This window comes from Topomyia yanbarensis, chromosome 2, assembly GCF_030247195.1.
Source record: "Topomyia yanbarensis strain Yona2022 chromosome 2, ASM3024719v1, whole genome shotgun sequence".
NCBI lineage: Eukaryota > Metazoa > Arthropoda > Insecta > Diptera > Culicidae > Topomyia > Topomyia yanbarensis.
Window position 1 is genome coordinate 431,752,547 of NC_080671.1, and position 20,310 is coordinate 431,772,856.

Below are 20,310 nucleotides of genomic sequence, written 5' to 3' on the forward strand. Positions count from 1 at the left end.
CGTGACCGCCGTAGGGAAATAGGCCGACGAAAAATAACTAGAAATGAACATAAAGAGATGAGACCATGACCGCTACTCTTACTTGTGAAGCGAAAACTGCGAAAGAGATTTAACCTTCAATTTTGAATGTGTAGCTGTACAAAGTAGGCTATTAAAATGATGAAATTCGCGTACTGGTTGCAGTAAAAACATAAAAATAAACATTTAATATACCCTTCAAATAACTGAATTCAAATTACATAATCGATAAGCAAAGCTCTGGTTCTATGTTTTCTGCGGTGCTTCCTCTTTGTGCAATTTTCGATGCAGCTCAAACGGGGTAAATTTAAGAAACTCTTCCCCGCATATGTCACACTTTTGCGGGCCGGCATGGATACGCACGTGACTTTTTAAGTAATCTTTGTGTTTGAATTTTTTCCCGCAAACATCACACTGAAACCGTTTCTCATTCGTATGCGTCACCATATGCGTGTTGAGTTTACTCCGCAAAACAAATTTTTTATCACAAAAGTCGCACTCAAATATCCGGTCACCGGTGTGGATAGCTCGATGATACATAAGATGACTGTTTGAAGAGTATTCTTTCCCGCAGATATCGCACGGATAGGGTCGTTCACCGGTGTGAGCACGTTTATGTTCCTTTAGATGGCTGTTGCTGATGAATCGTTTGTCACACAGATCACATTTATGTGGTCTATTGTTGGTATGAAGACGCTCGTGATTTCTAAAGTTAGCGCTGGTAGCAAACGCTCTAGGACAAATACTGCACTTGTAGGGTCGTTCGCCGGTATGTATCCGATAATGTTTGTCAAGATAACTGGCTCTGGTAAACACCTTACCACATATGTCACATTTGTGTGGTCCACCGGTGCGAGGTCTTCGGAGCTTGACCGCCGGTCGATCTGCTAATTTATCGTGACCGATATCGATTGTTGTACTTTTTTGTTGTGATGATGAACCAGTTTCGCTATTTTTGTGTTCGTTCTCTTCCAAAGTTATTTTTTGTGGTGATTTTCGACTTTCATCGGTCAATTCTTTCATTTCTGACTTTCCAATATCTATTTGTGTATTTAGCAGAATGTCTTCGGTTTTCAAGCAGCGCTGTCGAAAGCGCACTGCTGTAGATAGATCATTGAAACAAGCGTTACAGATGCTCCTTGAAAAACTATCATTTTCCATTATCTATAAAAGGCAAACAGACATAGAAAATGGTACATCAAGAAAAATAGGTTTGTTACAGTACACGTTTCATGCTCCCAGTTCCTCCGGAGCAAAACAAAACTTGCTGCTTACTTCTGTTTGGTAACAGATAAAAGAAAGAAGATAATACAGAAACATTTTATTTCCCTGTTTGCTCCAGAGTACTTCCAATTTCTTCTGATACTGTAACAAAATTAATATAAACAGATTACCGTTATTCCGATGCAATCTTTGATTAAGTCACAAATGGTACTTTCGAACTCATCCATCGTATCAAGGATGCAAAACATTTCGCCTTCTTCTAACAAACAGCACCGGCAGGATCCCGGCATTAACAGCCGGGTGGATAACTCCGTCATAGGTGTGGTGATTCAAATTATAATTCATATATTTATTTCAACTGAACTACTGGCCACTGGGACTAATTTTTGCAGGTAATACTGAAGAGACCATATACACGCTTACCAGCCGTTACCTAATTTTGGGTAGAATCCTACCCAAAATGGACTAAAGTGCATCTCCTCACTTTTGGGTAACAAGCTTTGAACTTAAATTTTGGGTAGTGTCATCTATAGATTGTCATCATCATCTAGGATAGGATCCGCCAGCTCTGTCCCCTATTTTTGAACCAATTCTGAACCAGCTCGTGATTGGACGAAAGTGACATAGGCAAACATTCAGCTTGGAAACTAAAAGTACTAAAGGGCTGCTTGGAAGTGTTGTCATATTGTTATATCAAACATGAAACGACGATTGTTAACTGTGTTGATTTTTTTGTTTTCTCGAGATACCGCTTTCTTTCTATAACATCGAAATCAAACATATTATCCAGAACTGAAGTTCCCGAGAGATCAGGTAGCGCGGTTATCATGGATTCTGTTCTGTGTGCGGAATAATGCGGAAAGTCGCAAGTCGCTTCTTGTTCTTCCTTTGGTATTATCAATACAGTTGAATTTTACAAAAATGATCACATGTAGTACTGGAACAAACCTATACATTGCTCCAAAACAAAAATTAAACCTTGCAGAAAAGTAGTTTTAGAATATTTAAAATAAATCCGAACAGAGAAGATTATTCTTGTGGCAGAGGTTGCTTGACTCAGAAAACAACTTACAAAAATGAAGAGGCATGAAGATATTTTTCGTAATGTCCAACAACGAATATATATTATTTTGTTTTGCTGTATTCCGATGGAAAGAGACGTTATGATCGTTTGAATGCGGATATAAAGACTAAATCTATGATTTTTCCAGAAGCATGAAATTGGTAAATAATATAGAATATTTTAATCAGAACAAATATACGACCGAAACAAAACAAATATTTTGGCAACATTGGTCGAGTGGGGGTATGTCGTTTTCAACAGGGATTAGTACACTGAGCAAAAAGCATCTGAGAATTTCATAAGTCTCGGCATATGCACCAACCTTCTGACGATGTCATTGAACGCTTTAGGATGTCATAGGCAGACTTATGAATTCATTGATCTTTATTCATGCACTCCATAGACGTACAAATAATGTATTTCATAAAACAGTCTTATGACTTCGCTCCAATATATGCCTTTAAGAATTTCATAAGTTTTTCTGATGAAACCCATATAAGATCTGTTATTGATTCTATAAAATTGTGTTTTGTTTTTCATAAACGTCACTTTTGTGAAAAGTTCATAATTGTTTCTTATGAATTCAGTACTGGCCTGGACGGCCGACCAGGAGTTAATAGTTTCAGCACTTTTTGATTACCGCTGTTTGAAACAAAAGAAGTGAGATTTTCAGTCAAATTGCAACAATTTTAAATTGTTTTTATGTTATTGAATAAATTACTGTGAGCATTAAATCTGTTTACATGGTTATGATTTTTACAGAAGATATCCGATTATTTGAAATGAAATAAGTTGTGCATATAATTAGTGTCTGACGCGTATTTTATAATAATCAAAATCATTTGAGAAGTAACAATCATTATCATTCAGTTGTCAAGTCCAGTTTCCCAGTTGTCTAAGCCCAGTTTCCCAAGAAATATTGACGAAGCGTTGCTCATTATGTACAAATTTTAATATTTAAAGAGAGTTTTCTCTTCAATCTTCTGAAGGGATCTATACTTGGCGGTTAATTTGTCCCGAATTGAGTTCTACAAGATGACCACACGAATGAACTCATGAGGAATGACGTTCATGTTTGACAATTCTCAGTGATTTGTTTACTTTGTCAGTTGCGTGGGTTGGAGTGCAACGGGTGGCCATCTGTTACATTCAAACTCACGTAATTCCCATGTAAACAAACCACCGAGAATTGTTAAACGAAGTTTATCCGGCTCATTTTGTGGGGTTATGTCGGTTGGTGTAAAACCTAATATCCTCTGAAGGTTGATTTTTACTGTTGATTTTTTGTCTACTAAAAATGCTCGAGAAATGTCAGCCATGTTCTTTTTTTATATAAATGCACAATAATATCCATAAATAAAAAAACTTATGGCATTCATTCGAACATTGTAATGAATTTCATAAGACTGTTCTATGGAAATCGTTATTTCTACTATGTTTTCTACTTATAAATGTCAGCAATTTTCATAAATGGGCACCTATGGCGTTCATTCGGACATTTTCATAAATTTCATAAGACTGTCTTATGAAAATAATAAGAGATGGATTTGGAAAATTTCCCCTCCAAATCATAAGACAGATTTATAAAATCCATTTAAAATCCTTATGTCTGAAAGTCATAAGACGTTTTTATGGAAATTCAATGTAAATTTTGCTCGGTGTAGATCATCATCACTTCGTCGCAGGGATGCCAGATGTGCAGACAACCCAGTAAAATTGAATTGGAACGTGAGCCGGAATTCTGGTTGGTTGTATTGTCGCGCTTATAATAAAATCTCACATTGCGGGCGTCTGAAAGGCGCATCAAATATAGCCGCAGTTGCTCCGCAAGGAGATTTCGGTGGAGCTTTATTTTTCTGCCAGCTGTGTGCTTTTCGAAAGTTTCAAGGAAAAAGCTGCCTATGAATTTATATAGGCGGCTGTCACGCGCCTATCTCAATTGAGCTTTCATATAATCGCATATCGAGCGATTATCCTGCAAGGCACAATAGTTACCCAGATAAGTTCAGTCGGAAATGACTGGAATTCTGGCTGGATCCAGTTCGTATTCCGGCTGCAGTGACACAACCGATAGAATCACTGGAGCCGGAATGCGAACTGGAACCAGCCAGAATTCCGATTCATTTCCAGTGACACAATCTGTTCTTATTAGAAATGGCATATACAGTCGTGATTCGCCGGTTGGACACTTTTTAACTGGACCGCTTTTTAGTTGTCCATTGTCCAACTAAAAAGCATCCGAATGTCAAAATCTTATGTCAAATTTACTTTGACAATCAATCTGACATTTATTAGAGATGTGAATAGATGCAATTACATTCCTAATGTCTCCTTTGGAGAGTTTGTGACATCTGTCACACAGATAACAGACGTTTAGGCTCGTTTTGAATCGTGTGTAAATACCCGCTACTGAGATTCCGAATAAATCAGACGTCTGAAACACGTTTGGCAAACGTTTGTAGATGGCGCAGTGATCAATACAATGTAGTTAGAGTGCAGCTGTCAAACACGTATAGCAAACAGTTGCGCAGATGGCAATAGTGAAACACGGATTTCCAACGTTTATCACTTTGAAAGTTCACACAGGCTTTTGAAGAAATTTTGTTCTAGCCTAAACGTCTGTTATCTGTGTCTGTCAGTCGGTCCAACTAACGAATCAAATTCGTTAGTTGGACATAGGTGTGGCCCAACCAGCGAATCACGACTGTACGTCACTGGGACCGGAATACCTTCTGACAACGATTTATTTCACCCACTCTACTTTTATAGTAAACGGTAAGTTACGTCAGGTAGCCTGGGTAGCCTAGAACAAAGTTTCATTAGCCTACCAACTGAGAAGTCCAAAAAATTGTTTCAAGAAGTAGTTTTTGCTTCTGTTTGCTCCGGAGTGACTTCCGTTTACTGGAACAAAGCTACTCTCGCACAAAACACTGGCAGAAATTCTGCCGGCTTCAATTTCGCGTTGCTCAACTTCTACTGACTTTTGCCAGGGCTAGGTGACTGGGTCGTTCTAGGCAATCCATGAGACGTTTCTGATCAGCTGATTACATTTCTTGTTTAAGTTTACAGTTCGGAAAACGTCACTCAAAAAAAGTAAACGTTATGCCTATTGATTTTACACATAGATTTTTGCAATTAACGGAGGCACATAGACACTATTTGCTGGCACATAAACCTAATGTGTGTATTTACAAAAAATATTAATCTTACATTCACATTTCATAACTATTAGGCACATAAAACCCCATTCTATAACAATATGCACATATAACTTATGTGTGTGCATACATAGTTTATACAGTTGACACATAGAAGGTATGTGTGCGCGTGATAACAATAGCATTTCTTCTTCATATGAATGTTAAGCTGTTTGAAGCAAATAGAATTAACGTTTGGATTTTTTTCAGTGGTGTCACGGGATTTGGGCCCCTGTGTATTTTAAATGGAGCTCGGGATTTCAAATCCCGTGACAGGAAATGAGTCTACACAAAAATGACAGTTTTCCTGAAGTGTAAACCTCGGGAAACATCACGGGATTTTAAAACTTTCCACACAGAAATCCGGCCGGGAACAATTCAACACAAATTGTTTCCGACGGGTAAAATAGTATTTTTATAAGATTTGCAATTCGTTGAAAGTTTGACACTGTTTGTATTTTTAAGAAGCAGCATAGTTTTTGGTTTGACAGAATTACTTTATAACCATGTTTTTTCTAAAGCATCTTTGGTTAAACCACAGATAACAGACATTTAGGCTAGAACAAAAAATTTTCAAAAACCTGTGTAAACTTTCAAATTAATAAACGTTGGAAATCCGTGTTTCACTATTGCCATCTGCGCAACTGTTTGCTATACGTGTTTGACAGCTGCACTCTAACTGCATTGTATCGATCACTACAAATCTACAAACGTTTGCCAAACGTGTTTCAGACATCCCTCTAAGAACGGTTGGTTTCAAAATCGTCCAATGAAGGACGTTCGTTGGACCAATTTGGACAACGTCCAAATAACCGTTCAACAAACGTCTATCGTTGGACTTGTGTTGAACGATTTTGAAACAATTTTTTGGACGTCTCAGTGGGATCTGATTTATTCGGAATCTCAGAAGCGGATATTTACACACGATTCAAATCGAGCCTAAACGTCTGTTATCTGTAGTTAAACCTTATAGCACAGAGAACAGACGTCCATCTTCAGCATTCAACTTGTGTAAAATCTCTAACGGTTTCGAAGGTAGTTTGGATATCTAAACCAGGTGCGCTACTGTCGTCATGTTTTTTTGTGGCTGAGTGCGACAGAATTGACAGCGGTTATTCATCTACCCAGTCAAACTAGTCCGGAACCGATTCGGACTTCCAGCATGAATTCCAGCTCAAATGCGTCAACCGATAGAGTCGGAATCGGTTGTTTTCTTTGAGCTAGATTCTATGCTGAATCCATCCAGGATTTCGAACCGGTTCCGGAATCGATTTGACGGATAGTTGGGATAGGTTGGTGTGGCGGCGCAAGTGTTTTTCGTATATTAATTCAAATGTTTACACACGTTTTTTAAATATTTTTGTTCGATCATGGATGTCTATTCTCTGTGTTATGCAGATTATCTTGAATCTGTTTTGCGTTTGTCAAATCTGCCACTCTTCTTATTCTTATCCGGACACGCTCTTTTTCATTTTGGGGCAGACCCTCGGAATTCAAACTGAAAGTCCGAACCGGTTCCCGACTAGCTTGACTGTGTCACTGGAGCCCGTGGACGAACTGGAACCAGCCAGAATTCCAGTTCATTTTCGGCTGAACTTTACTGGGCATAAACTGTACAAAGATCCTGGCAATTCCCCAGTGAGTAAATTTTCTGGCAGAGACCGCTCTGCTAGATTTCTGTAAGTCTTGGTTTGGCAGCCCTGTCAGATTTCTGCGCGTATCCTGTTGGATTAGTTGAGCTAGGGCGAACTCGGTTTCGCTCGCGTTTTCTGGCAAATTTTGACAGGAACCGAGCTAAACCCTGGAATAACTCGGACATAAAGTGTGCAAAGATCCTGGAAATTCCTACCTGGTAGAATTTAGCACGAATCAAAACATCTGACAAAGATATGGCAGGAAGCGTGCAGAGATCTTGGCCGTACATTTCTGGCTCGATTCTGAATAAAAGTGAGCAGCATCGGTTGGTTTAACCGCTTCTGTCAGAAACGGTTGTTGCATTTGAGCGAATTCGTTGCCAGAATTCTCGCACAAATTTCGCAAAATGCTCGCAGAAACTCTGCCAGCATCAATTTCGCTTTGCTCAACTTTTGCTAACTTTCTGCTTGCCACGCTGACCGGGTCGTACCTGGTAGAATTTAGCACGAATCGAGCAAAACATCTGACAAAGATGTGGCAGGAAGCGTGCAGAGATCTTGGCCGTACATTCCTGGCTGGATTCTGGATAAAAGTGAGCAGCACTCAGCCACAAAAAACATGACGACAGTAGCGCACCTGGTTTAGATATCCAAACTACCTTCGAAACCGTTAGCAAAACATCTGACAAAGATCCCACTGAGAAGTCCAAAAAATTGTTTCAAAATCGTTCAACACGGGTCCAACGATGGACGTTCGTTGAACGGTTATTTGGACGTTGTCCAAATTGGTCCAACGAACGTCCTTCATTGGACGATTTTGAAACCAACCGTTCTTAGAGGGATGTGGCAGGAAGCGTGCAGAAATTTTGGCCGTACATTTCTGGCTGGATTCTGGATAAAAGTGAGCAGCATCGGTTGGTTTAACCGCTTCTGTCAGAAACGGTTGATGCATTTGAGCGAATTCGTTGCCAGAATTCGCGCACAAATCCCGCAAAATGCTCGCAGAAACTCTGCCAGCATCAATTTCGCTTTGCTCAACTTTTGCTAGCTTTCTGCTTGCCACGCTGACCGGGTGCCAGTATCTTTGCACAGTTTATGTCCGAGTTATGCCAGGGTTTTGCTCGGTTCCTGTCAAAATTTGCCATTTTCTGCGAGCGAAACCGAGTTCGTCCTAGCTCAACTAACCCGACAGGATACGCGCAGAAATCTGACAGGGCTACCAAACCAAGACTTATACACTGAAAATCAAAGTTACCTATTTTTTGGGTTAAATTTGCTCACTGGAAAGTTTATACATGGGCAACCCAAAATTAGGTAGAAATTTGAACATGGCGATTACCCATAATTTGAGTTGGTCGCTGTGAACTTCGTGTTGGGTAGGAATTGAATAATGACGTCTACTCAAATTCAAGTTCATCGCTTTGTACTTATATTTTGGGTAGTCCATTTCAAACAAAGTAGTAGGTAATGTTTTTGACAGCCATTGTTATTGTTGTGAATCAAATTGCATGAAGTGGCTCTGGAAAAGAATGGTAATTATAATGCATAATGCAATAATTTCAACTAAAATTAATGATTAATTTATTTCAGCCTAGAAACTTACACTCAGGCAAAAAATACAGCGAATTTCACATGAATATCGTATAATTTTTAGCCACAAGCAGCACGTATGTAAATCATAAGATTATCTTATGAAACGGCATTTATTTGGTCAAATCGGTTTGCAATGATTTCATGTTCCATAAGGCATCTTTGAATTATCATAAGACAATATCATACATTTCTCTTATGTTTATGAGAATCATAAGATGCTGAAACTCGAACGACTGACATATGCAATAAATTGTAAAATGTAAAGGTAATCATACAAGTCGTATGTTTTCCATATTAATCTTATGAAATCATAGTTTTGTTACTTTTCTAGTCATCATAAGATGAATCTTATGAATTTCGCTATGCATTTTGCCTTAGCGTAGGATAAAGCAATTAGCGCTGGATCTAAAACATGAGTCGGTGAGTACTGAAACGTTGTTTATTTTTTGCTTGTGGGTTCATGTTGAGTTGCTCATAGTACTTAAATAGCGGCCACCGCATCATTCCGAAACCCGATCGGACCTCGAAAGACACATTGAACTCATGATGGGACGTTGATGATTCATATTTTTTGGAAATGTCTGAAATGCATATCGCTAGAGTTAAAATAGAATATAACTATTAGAGGGCAATGGCAGCGGCTAGCGGTGATTAAATATTTTCTCGTTCTTACATATGATGGGCCCATTAGATTGACATTTGTTGCCCCTGACACACGCAGGTTAAAGTAATTAGTAACAATAGCAGCTACAAAGCGATACAGTTTGGCAATTATATGCCAAATGTTCCAGGCTGCAACAATTCTAATTCGAGTCTATTGATCAAAAGCAGGCAAAAACCTCAAGCGGTGTGAATTTAGTAAACGGGGTAATTCTAAAAGATGCGACGAAATGTTGAATGATAAAAGGTCGAATATAGCAAATGATTGAAAATAACAAAGGTTCCAATGTTACTAAAGGTTTAATGAAACAAAAGTTTAAAATTTAAAAAACAGAATAATGTATTATCACCGTTATGACGCGTCACCTCGCCTAGTTTGGTGAGGTGAGAGCGAAAAAGCGATCACCGCAGTCACTTAGGTGACTATAGTCACCCAAGGTGACAGAAGTCACCTGGCAGAGCGATTCCAATAATCATTTTGAGTGACGACGGTCATCGTAAGATGGGAAAAAGTGACTAAATGCACGAAAAAGAATTATCTATGTTTAATTCCACAAATTATTTCTTCACTTTTAATCAAGATAAAATTTTCATTTTAAATCCAGGAATTTATTAAACTAAAATGGATTTTTGGGTTGGATCAACCAAAATATCTATTACATTAATCTTACAGGTTTTGTTATCTGTGTTTTTCGAAGATCAACCAAATTATTGTTTATTTCAAATAAATCAGTGATTGAAGCATAAACATGCGTCTGATTGATTCCAAAAGTCTTCCTGTATTAGTTCGACAATCCTTGCTGGATTGAAACAAAGAGATAAAAGTTTGTTCTAACTAATAAGAACGTTGTTTACACGTGCGACAAACAATCGAATTCTGAAGCGATCGAAAGTAATTTGTTTTTGATGCGTTACATCGAAAACAAAATCCCAAAGAAAATATACTCTCCAGCGATTTGTTGGATTCAATAGCAACAAAGGTCAAGTTGGCATTACTGCCGGATTCGTTGAGTCGTTCGAAGTCGATATCAAGCGAGCATTTGACCGAGGAACTAACTGAGCAAAAGCATCCCGCGGAAGTAATGGTCTTACGCGAGTAGGCCGTCGCTATGCCGAAGGTTCTAAACATAACAAAATTCTTCAGTGGTAAGTTACTTATCATTTAGTCTTGCGCAATGAGTTGAGAACAATTTATTCATTTGAAGGTACAACGAATGCTACGAAAAATCTGCTGTTAGATTTTTCGACGCATCAAAGAATAGAACAGAGACGATCGCATCCATAAAGTCTTGCTTGCTTTCAACTTCATTTTATAGAATAACTCTGCAGAAGACACAGTTCTAGTAGTACGAGATATTCGTCAGGCTACAGCGACAGTGGCGATGTTTTCTCTTGCTTAAATAGTCCTTATAGATGCTACTGAAATTGGCCCAGAATAAGTGAATTCTGCAGATGAACAGGAGACACTCGATAGTGTCACGGAAAATATACCGATTGTTACTACTGAAGTTGATGCGAATGTACCAGGTGAAGGAGAAATGGTTGAAATTATATGCCCTGCAACAAATATAATTACATTTTGCAACAAAATTGGTGTTGACTCAACATTTCAAAACCATTATTTTGAACGTTTCTTATATTTAAAACAACGAAATGTACAATTTGAATTGATAAAATAGTTTTTTTTTCATTTCAATGTTTGATATGTATTGATACAAATATTTGTATTGTTTAAAGCAACCAAACGGACTTATTGAAACAACAAATTTGTATTTTTGTTTCGATTGTTGTTATGATGAGATCAATAAAACATTTTTTTGATTCAACTTTTTTTCATGTTTGACCCAATAAATTATTCAGAGTTATTTCAACAATTGTTTTATTTAAATTAACAAACATTTTTTATTGAACACTGAACAATTTGATAAATTTGTTGTTTTAACCCTCATTTTATTCGACTTTAATAATTATTTTTCTGCGCGTGCTCACCTAAAAAATGTAGGTGATTAGAACCAAAAAGTGTTGCGTTTACTTTCAGATATTTTTTTTTTTGAATTTTCGGGTAACATTTCCTTTTGGTCAATGGCAGTTGGGAAGTTTCTGAATGACGTAAATTGAAGATAGGCGTTTTTTTGAAATTCAAGAAGGCGGTTTATGGTTACAACCAAACACTTAAAAGCACCGTTAATATAGGTGCCATTTGAAAGGTAGTGTTTATTAGAAGGCAAAAAATGATGATTGGAGCCATTTAAAAATCCAAGATGGTGGATTCCGATTATCACAAAACACTGAAAACCATGGCATTTTCTGATGCATATTAGTACCGTGAGTTAATATCTCAGTCCTTTTTCAATTTTAGGCCAAAAACTATTGAAAAAACATGTTTTAGTTTGTTTCCTTTTAAGACAATAACACATCCAAACCCATGCGACTTGCACAGCTCTATAGGTTGCCTTATCAGATCTACCATAGTTTGCAGATGAAACTTGGGATGGCAGGCTGCTAGCGGATTGCAAAAGTACCAGATCATGCCGCGTGGGGTGCTGACCCGGTTGACAATGAGGTGAACGAGATAATTGCAGATACGTCATTTAGTAGAACAACTGTCAGTTTGTTGGTTGAATTTAATTTGGTTTTTTTAAATTTAAAAATCAGAAAAGAATAATTAAGGTTTAAGAATGATATGAGTGTACTCGTGAGGACACCCGCTATCAGTACATATGAAACACTGACATAATTTTTCCAAATTAAAGATCCCTATTGGCGCCATTTTGAGTTCCATGATGGCGACTTCCGGTTACTACAAAATATTGAAAACCATCATCAATATGGGTGTCAATTAAAATGTAGTGTTTAGTAGAAGGCAAAAATTAATGATTGGTGCCATTCCGAAATCCAAGATGGCGGCTTCCGGTTACCACAAAACACTGAAAATCACACCCAAAATGGTAGGTAGTTATTAGAAGAAGGCGAAAATTGATGATTGGTTCCATTTGGAAAACCAAGATGGCCGCTTTCGGTTATCACAATACACCGTAAACCACCATCAATATGGGTGTCATTGGAAAGGTAGTAATTAGTAGAAGGCGAAAATTGACGGTTGGAGCCATTTGAAATCCAAGATGGCGGCGTTCGGTTACCACAAAACATCAAAAACCATTATCAATATGGTTGTGATTTGAAAGGTATTGATTAGTAGAAGCCAAAAATCGACGATTGGCGCCATTTTGAAATCTAAGACGATTGACTTGGCTTGTTAGATAGAGCCCATCAAACAAATTTTCATGCAAGAGGTGACAGAATGGGGTCAATGCACTGACAAAATCGGGGGTAGACTGAATCAGGCACAGACAATATCGGTGGCTGATAATATCGGATCTTCCCTATATTTCTAAGTACTTCGATAGTACCATTAAAAATAACTATGTTTCTAGAATCATCCATTTCGTAAACTAGCATTCGGTGAAATGGAAATCATCGTACTGACGCTCTTCCTTTTTTCAAATCATCTATCTATTGCTTTTAACCCTTTCATTCCCAAAGTTTTCCTAGTGCATGTAGGGTTTCAAAACTATTTTTCCTTGAAAACAGTGATGTTAAGAAACACGAATTCTTTTTTCATAAAGATAGGAGCTTCCCTCGCAGCACTAGAAGCTGCTCAATTTCTACCTTCTAATGGTCAATACAATTCCCCTAGAATATTCGATTTGAAACAGATTTTGCTTAGTGACCGCACCCCACAACCCATAACTCTGGAATGGGAAATCGGATCGAGATGAAATTTAATAGCCATTTACGGGGATAAAACACCTTTCATTTGAGACCAAGTTTGGTCGAATCTCCGAAAAACCAATGAGACTGTAATTCTAAATTTGGATACTTCCGCCGGGGCTTCCGGAACCGACGATGGTGGCCAATGTGACCAAAGAGACTTTGAATGGCTGTTAGTGACCTAGTACTACAAATCTAAGTAGATGTGGCACCAGTTTGAAAAAGTTTTCACCTTTATACATTCATTACAGAATTTTTTAAAATCAACATTTTCTGCGTGATCGTACTCTTCACTCTGTAACTCCGGAACCGGAAGTCAGATCCATTATAAATTCAATAGCAGCCTACAGGATGCACGTTTCATTTGAGACTAAGTTTATGAAAATCGGTTCAGCCATCTCTGAGAAAAGTGAGTGAGATTGTGGTCACATACACACAGAGAATTGACGGACTGAATCGAATGGTATATGTCACTCGAGCCTCCGGGTCTCCGTTGAAAAGACGGTTTTCAGAGCAGTTTTCTATTGAGAAAGGCAAAACGTAAATCGTACGAACAAGTTATAGCAAATAGTGGTACATTTAACACTTTTATAATGAGTGGCTCATGTCCCTTCAGATTTGACCGCACTTACCGCTTGATGACGTCCCAGTTTGATATTTCTTTTGAGTGGTTTGAGAAAACTGAGAAAACGAAAATCGTCAACGCAGGCCTGGATACGGTTAAAGAAATATAAACAAATTTTGGTAGCCTCGCATCGTTTTGCGGAGCAGCTGGATATGTAAGGATATTTATTATTTTAAATCTAGTCCTGTAATTTAATTCTATTAATCGAATCGTATATTTAAAGCATTGTCATCAATACCCCCAGGGTTGCAAAATTGATTCGGTCCTGTGACTCCAAATCTAAAGAATATGGCGTGCGGCATCGAAGAATTTATTCCGTGCATTTTAGGTCGTCTTGTTTCAAACACCTATTAAATCTATCTAAAGGGAAAATGTTGCAAAATTACACAAACTAAAAATTAAAAATCTGACGCATTTCGTTTTGCAGATGATGATCGAGTTGCACTTTTTGTTGCCAACGAACGGAAAACAAATAAATAATTGAAGAAATTTTTCTCCTCAAAATATTTGGTAAGTAAATAAGGAAACGACATTTATTCACTATTACTTGTGGATACACTGGAAGATAAACTAATGGCGTTTTCGTTTTTGACTCTGCACTACACCAGTGTAGTCGGTGCTACACTCATTCAAACCTGAGTGTAATCAGTCTATCTCTTTTTTGCACTACACCTGTGTAGCACCAAGAACAAACGAAAGCGCCATAAGACTAATTTAATTTCTACCACTTTTTATAGATTATTTCTGCTGCCTCTGCACTCCTTGCTGTCGTTCGATTCCGTTCACGTGGCTTCGACGTGCTGCCTCGTGGATCGGCAACTCGTTGGTAGCGAGCCGCGTGGCTTGTTTCGATATTCCACCTGTTGCTATGGGCCTTGGTTGCCTCTAGATGACCTCGCATCTGCGTGGTGACTTCAGGTATGGTTAAGATGATCGGTTGTGGTATAACGTATATATAATAACATTTTTTAAGGAAACTATTCAGTCATGTCAAACTGAGGCTTCCAATAGTCAACACCGGTGAAACAACGTCATCTCGGTTATTGACTTCAGATACATCGAGCAATACGGAACATTTGAACAAGACTGTAGCTTACCCGAGCTCCGAGCCACTACAATTCCATTTGACTTTAGTCATACCGGCTGGAATATAATATAGAATTCTGGCTGTCTAAGAGACAAGTATTTTAATTGTGCATTCATTTTTTTTTGTTTTTTGTTGATGATTAATTCATTTCAAATATATTTGTAGTTGGGACTATGGCCACATTTGCAATTATGGTGCCACTGACATATGAGCAAGCGTATGGGGGATAGACCACTAGTGAATAATTGTTCTTAAACCTGAGGGGTAACCACCCATATTGATGGTGGTTTTAAGTGTTTTGTTACCAGCCGCCATCTTGGATTTCAAAATGACGCCAATAATCAATTTTCACTTTCTACTAATTACTACCTTTCAAATGACCCTCATATTGATGGTGGTTTTCAGTGTTTTGTGGTGACCGGAAGGCGCCATCTTGGATTTCAAAATGGCACCAATCATCGATTTTTATCTTCTACTAATTACTACCTTTCAAATGACACCCATATTGATGGTGATTTTTAGTGTTTTGTGGTAACCGGAAACCGCCATCTTGGATTTCAAAATGGCACCAATCATCAATCTTTGCCTCCTACTAATTACTAACTTTCAAACGACACCCATATTGATGACGGTTTTCAGTGTTTTATGGTAACAGGAAGCCGCCATCTTGGATTTCAAAATGGCGCCAATCATCAATTTTCGCCTTCTAACAATTACTACCTTTCAAATGACCCTCATATTGATGGTGGTTTTCAGTGTTTTGTGGTAACCGGAAGCCGCCATCTTGGATTTCAAAATGGCACCAATCATCGATTTTTATCTTCTACTAATTACTACCTTTCAAATGACACCCATATTGATGGTGGTTTTAAGTGTTTTGTGGTAACGGGAAGCCGCCATCTTGGATTTCAAAATGGCGCCAATAATCAATTTTCGCCTTCTACTAATTACTACCTTTCAAACGACACCCATATTGATGGTGATTTTCAGTGTTTTATGGTAACCGGAAGCCGCCATCTTGGATTTCAAAATGGCGTCAATCATCAATTTTCGTCTTCTAACAATTACTACCTTTCAAATGACCCCAATATTGATGGTGGTTTTTAGTGTTTTGTGGTAATCGGAAACCGCCATCTTGGATTTCAAAATGGCGCCAATCATCGATTTTCGCCTTCTACTAATTATTACCGTTCAAATGATAGCCATATTGATGGTGGTTTTCAGTGTTTTGTGGTAACCGGAAGCCGCCATTTTGGATTTCATAATGGCACCAATCATCAATTTTTGCCTTCAACTAATCAAAACCTTTCAAATGACATCAATATTTATGGTAATTTCAAGTGTTTTGTGGTAACCGGAAGCCGCCATTTTGGATTTCAAAATGGCACCAATCATCAATTTTCGCCTTCAACTAATCAATACCTTTCAAATGACACCCATATTTATGGTAGTTTCAAGTGTTTTGTGGTAACCGAAAGCCGCCATCTTGAATTTCAAAATGGCGCCAATCATCAATTTACAGCTTCTACAAATGGCTACTTTTCAAATGATACCCATATTGATGGTTGTTCTTAGTGCGAATGCCAAGCATCCATATAATATATATTGGAAGCCTATATTGTGGGTTATCCGAACGTTACAGAAATTTTGGGTTATCCGCTCGTTATAAATTTTGGGTTATGCGCTCAGTACACAAACTTTGGGTTATCCGCTCTTTACTCAAATTTTGGGTTATCCGCTCAGTACTCAAATTTTCGGTTATCCGCTCAGTACTCAAATTTTGGGTTATCCGCTCAGTACTCAAATATTGGGTTATCCGCGCGTTACTCAAATGTTGGGTTATCCGCTCGTTACTCAAATTTTGGATTATTTCATCGTTACTTAAACTTTGGGTTACCCGCTCTGTACCCAACGCTTGGGTTATCTGTAACCCAAACTTTGGGTAGTCCTCACACTACCCAAAATTTAAGTTCAAAGCTTGTTACCCAAAAGTGAGGAGATGCACTTTAGTCCATTTTGGGTAGGATTCTACCCAAAATTAGGTAACGGCCGGTAAGCGTATACAGAAATCTAGCAGAGCGGTCTCTGCCAGAAAATTTGCTCAACACGCTCGTAAAAAGTTACTCAAAAATGAGTTTAATCCCACCCATTTCCAGATAAAGTGGAACAACCCTTAAATTGAGTAATTCCGGAGTTACTCAAATTTGAGTAAGCCAGCATGAACCAAAAACTGAGTAATTATTACTCGGTTTTTGAGTACAATATTATCTACACTAACCCCAAAAGTGCTTCACTAGTACTCAGATTTTGAGTTCAACATTGCTCAAATTTTGAGTTCAGTACAAATTTAACAAAACCAAAAATTAAGTAATTATTACGCAGACTTTGAGTTGAACATTACTCAAATTTTGGGTTCAGTAGAACTTCAACAAAACCAAAAATTGATCGATTTTTACTCATATTATGAGCAGAAGCTTACCCAATTTTTGAGTAGACAACAAAGCCAGTTGTAATTCCTCAGTTTTTGGGTAGAATATTACCCAATTTATGAGTGCAATATTTCATTAAAACCCAGTAAAGTTCAGCCGGAAATGAGCCGGAATTCCAGCTGTTTCCAGTCAGTATTCCGGCTCCAGTGACACAACCGATTCTAGTTAGAATAGGTTGTGTCACTGGAGCCGGAATACTGACTGGAGCCAGCCGGAATTCCGGCTCATTTCTGACTGAACTTTACTAAGAAACATCCGGATTATGACTTGCAATTCTGAATGGTTTCTGTAAGAAGAAATGCAACAACCGATTCCTATTTAAATTGGTTCATGATCGATTGTTGCATTTGAACTGGAACTAAACCGGTTTACATCCAGTGAAGAAATTGGCCGTCAAAATTTTGTTTTGGATACAACACAATGCAGTCTTTCTTTTCTTATGGAATATTTTTACAATAATAATTAAAGAAACTTCTGTCTATTAAATTTTATGGTTTTTAGTAAGTATTGTATAAAAAAGTTGTCCTTTTATTTGTTGTCAATACGTGCGCGGGAAACTTCAATAAAAGTTTGGACGAGTCTATTCACAGTTGTCCTCTGACTGTGCGGAATTATATTATATATGGCACATGCCAGAAAGTCCCAAAACATTCTAAAATTAGGTGGCACCTCCACTCCGAGAACTGCGTAGCATTTGAATAAAATTTCCACTGCATGAATAGAATTGTTAGTCTCGAATATAACTTTTTTCTCACAAATGACGGCATAATTTCCTCTTTTCATCGGGCTTGCTACGCACACCATGTGTAGTTTGGAATCAGTTGCGGGGGATGCCCCGTATGTATCTAAGCACTCCTAATGATGATATAAAATCATTACATCTAACCTTATGTATATTATATTGCATTTACCCCAATCCAACGAATTAAAATTGAAGCCGAATGTTCTTCGCCTACAGTTGGACAGCCTACCAGCGTTCTTTTTTGTCCGCGAATTGGCATATGAGAAATTATTCTCAAGCATCCTCGAATGTGATCTGTGAATAGTTTTACAAATTTAAAATTTTATGACAGACCTTTGGGCTAAAGTAAAAAAAAATATATCTCACCATCTTCTACTCTAGAGAATCTGGACGGTGAATAAGATAGACACTGAGAGAAGACATCCTCGATTTTGAGACCTTCTGTTCTGTTAGGATACAATCTCTCAAACATTTGACGAATCTAGAAAAAGTGATATGATATAAATATTCATATGTTCCGTGAATACCATAAAGTGAAATAGTAAATAATAAAAAATAAACATGTTACCACCAATCCTTCATATGAACACAGGTGTGGAAACATATCCAAGATATCATTAACGGGTTTCTTTTCTTTTAATAACAGTTTGAGGACTGGAAAGCATCGGTCCATTTCATCACAAATATGTTCTGCTACTGATGCCGATGCAAGCATTACTCGGAGCAATTAAGCCCGCTCTACAAGTTCAGTTGAAACGGACTCTTCTACAGGCATAGTTCCTCGATTATATTTATGTTTTCCTGCAGGTAGCTGTTTGATGACATTCCGGATGCGATGAAATATCATGCCAGTATGAGCACCCTTTTCCTTGCCTCCGTTGCGCCAAAAGAAAAATGACTAGCATGAAAATAATTATAATTATATTAGAGAAATTAAATAAGCATAGAATAACAAACCTCATCAGGAGCAGTTGGTGTGACTCGCGTATTACTAAGTTGTGGAAATAATTTTACGATTTGAACAGCTGCCGCATGCTGTTGATCAACAGAAGGATACCTGCGCATTTAGAGATCATTGGTTCGTTACTCCGAAAAAGACCAAAAAGATTCCGTGAAAGATTAAGTTCTAAATTTCTTAAAAAAAATCTAAATGGTAAAAGTATGAACGGTATTTGATTCGTAATTCTTTGCATGCTGGGACACATCTATTATTTTCTGAAGAAAATCGGTCAGTTTATTACTGTTTTAAAAGTCTGTAAATGTCTGGACCAGGCATACGCAGAACTTTTTTTTAATCACCGATATCATACTTTTTGATCTGCCTCTCGTTTCTTCTGCTGCAAATTTTGTGCATTGGACGTATTCGGTCTATCCACTCATTGAATATTTACTAGAAGTATATGCTAGAAAATGCATGAAAATTCTCGACAAACATATGATTACGGCCTAAAAGCCAACTGTCAAAATCCACTTTGAATGGAAATTCCGGACAAACCGTTACACGCCAATCACAGATGTTGGTAGTAAACGAAAGAGAAAAGTTTTCTCTTTCATAAACTGTTGTGAGCTGTGTTCAAATAGTAACGGTTTGTCTGGAATTTCCATTCAAAGTGGATTTTGACGGTTGGCTTTTAGGCCGTAATCATAGGTTCGTCGAGAATTACAGCAAAAGAGACGGGAATGAAAGTATGCTAATTCTGCATATTTTTGTTTCTCAGTGCAGCAAATCTGTCCACAGTCTGTAAATCTGGCATCGCTGTTGCTCGATTCAACGACATTGCGGCTTAGTTAGACCCTTTGGTCGATTTACGATTGAACTGTATATGTAAACAAATAAACACGCTCGCTATAAACAGAAATTGTATACCTTTAAATTCTGTTGGTTTAAATGTTTAAGTTATTATAATTCGTCGTCGTCGGTCGTCTTTATAATTTTGTGCCGGAACATGACGAATTACGCTTTCTAAGTACCACCGTCAAAGACGCATGTACGTTCTTATGCCGAAGTTTATAAATCGAACCAGATTGAAGATGTGTAAAGAATGGTCAATATTGAAATCAGGATGCGAAGAACTGATAACTATGTGGTTTCCTCTAGCAGTTTGTACTGTGTTTCATACATTTCTTTATATTTATAATCAGAAGTGAAGTTGTTTGGCCGTGCTTCATTACTATGCATACTTCATAGTTTCATAGGCTCAATGAAG

The 20,310-nt window shown here is 37.8% G+C and overlaps 1 protein-coding gene and 2 long non-coding RNA genes across 5 annotated transcripts; 1 reads left to right on the forward strand and 2 right to left on the reverse strand.

Annotated features, from left to right (window-relative positions):
- Positions 1-124: 124 nt before the first annotated feature.
- LOC131685454 (zinc finger protein 708-like) lies at positions 125-1,767 on the reverse strand. 3 transcript variants are annotated; one of them, XM_058969182.1, is made up of 3 exons: positions 1,454-1,767; positions 1,244-1,383; positions 125-1,182 (listed from the first exon to the last, which is right to left on the reverse strand). In XM_058969182.1, the coding sequence occupies exons 2-3, from the start codon at positions 1,250-1,252 to the stop codon at positions 265-267; spliced, it is 927 nt and encodes a 308-aa protein (XP_058825165.1). In that variant the 5' UTR covers positions 1,253-1,383; positions 1,454-1,767; the 3' UTR covers positions 125-264. The 3 variants fall into 3 exon arrangements, with proteins under 3 accessions (XP_058825165.1, XP_058825164.1, XP_058825163.1); XM_058969181.1 differs by having other exon boundaries at positions 1,244-1,295; positions 1,413-1,767; XM_058969180.1 differs by lacking the exon at positions 1,244-1,383 and having other exon boundaries at positions 1,413-1,767.
- A 7,212-nt stretch (positions 1,768-8,979) lies between these two features.
- LOC131685466 (uncharacterized) lies at positions 8,980-15,201 on the forward strand. The gene is made up of 4 exons (XR_009304811.1): positions 8,980-9,149; positions 14,213-14,295; positions 14,523-14,703; positions 14,759-15,201. It is a non-coding gene; the product is annotated as an uncharacterized LOC131685466 (long non-coding RNA).
- Positions 15,202-18,271: 3,070 nt separating this feature from the next.
- On the reverse strand, positions 18,272-19,663 carry LOC131685468 (uncharacterized). The gene is made up of 3 exons (XR_009304813.1): positions 19,061-19,663; positions 18,470-19,001; positions 18,272-18,397 (listed from the first exon to the last, which is right to left on the reverse strand). It is a non-coding gene; the product is annotated as an uncharacterized LOC131685468 (long non-coding RNA).
- Between the last annotated feature and the right edge of the window lie 647 nt (positions 19,664-20,310).

Excerpts from the sequence above, each read along its gene's own strand:
- LOC131685454 (XM_058969180.1), bottom strand. The coding sequence starts at position 1,559 with ATGACGGAGTTATCCACCCGGCTGTTAATGCCGGGATCCTGCCGGTGC. Across the intron at positions 1,183-1,412 it reads AAGATTGCATCGGAATAACG|ATAATGGAAAATGATAGTTT; the intron begins GTAATCTGTTTA and ends TGCCTTTTATAG.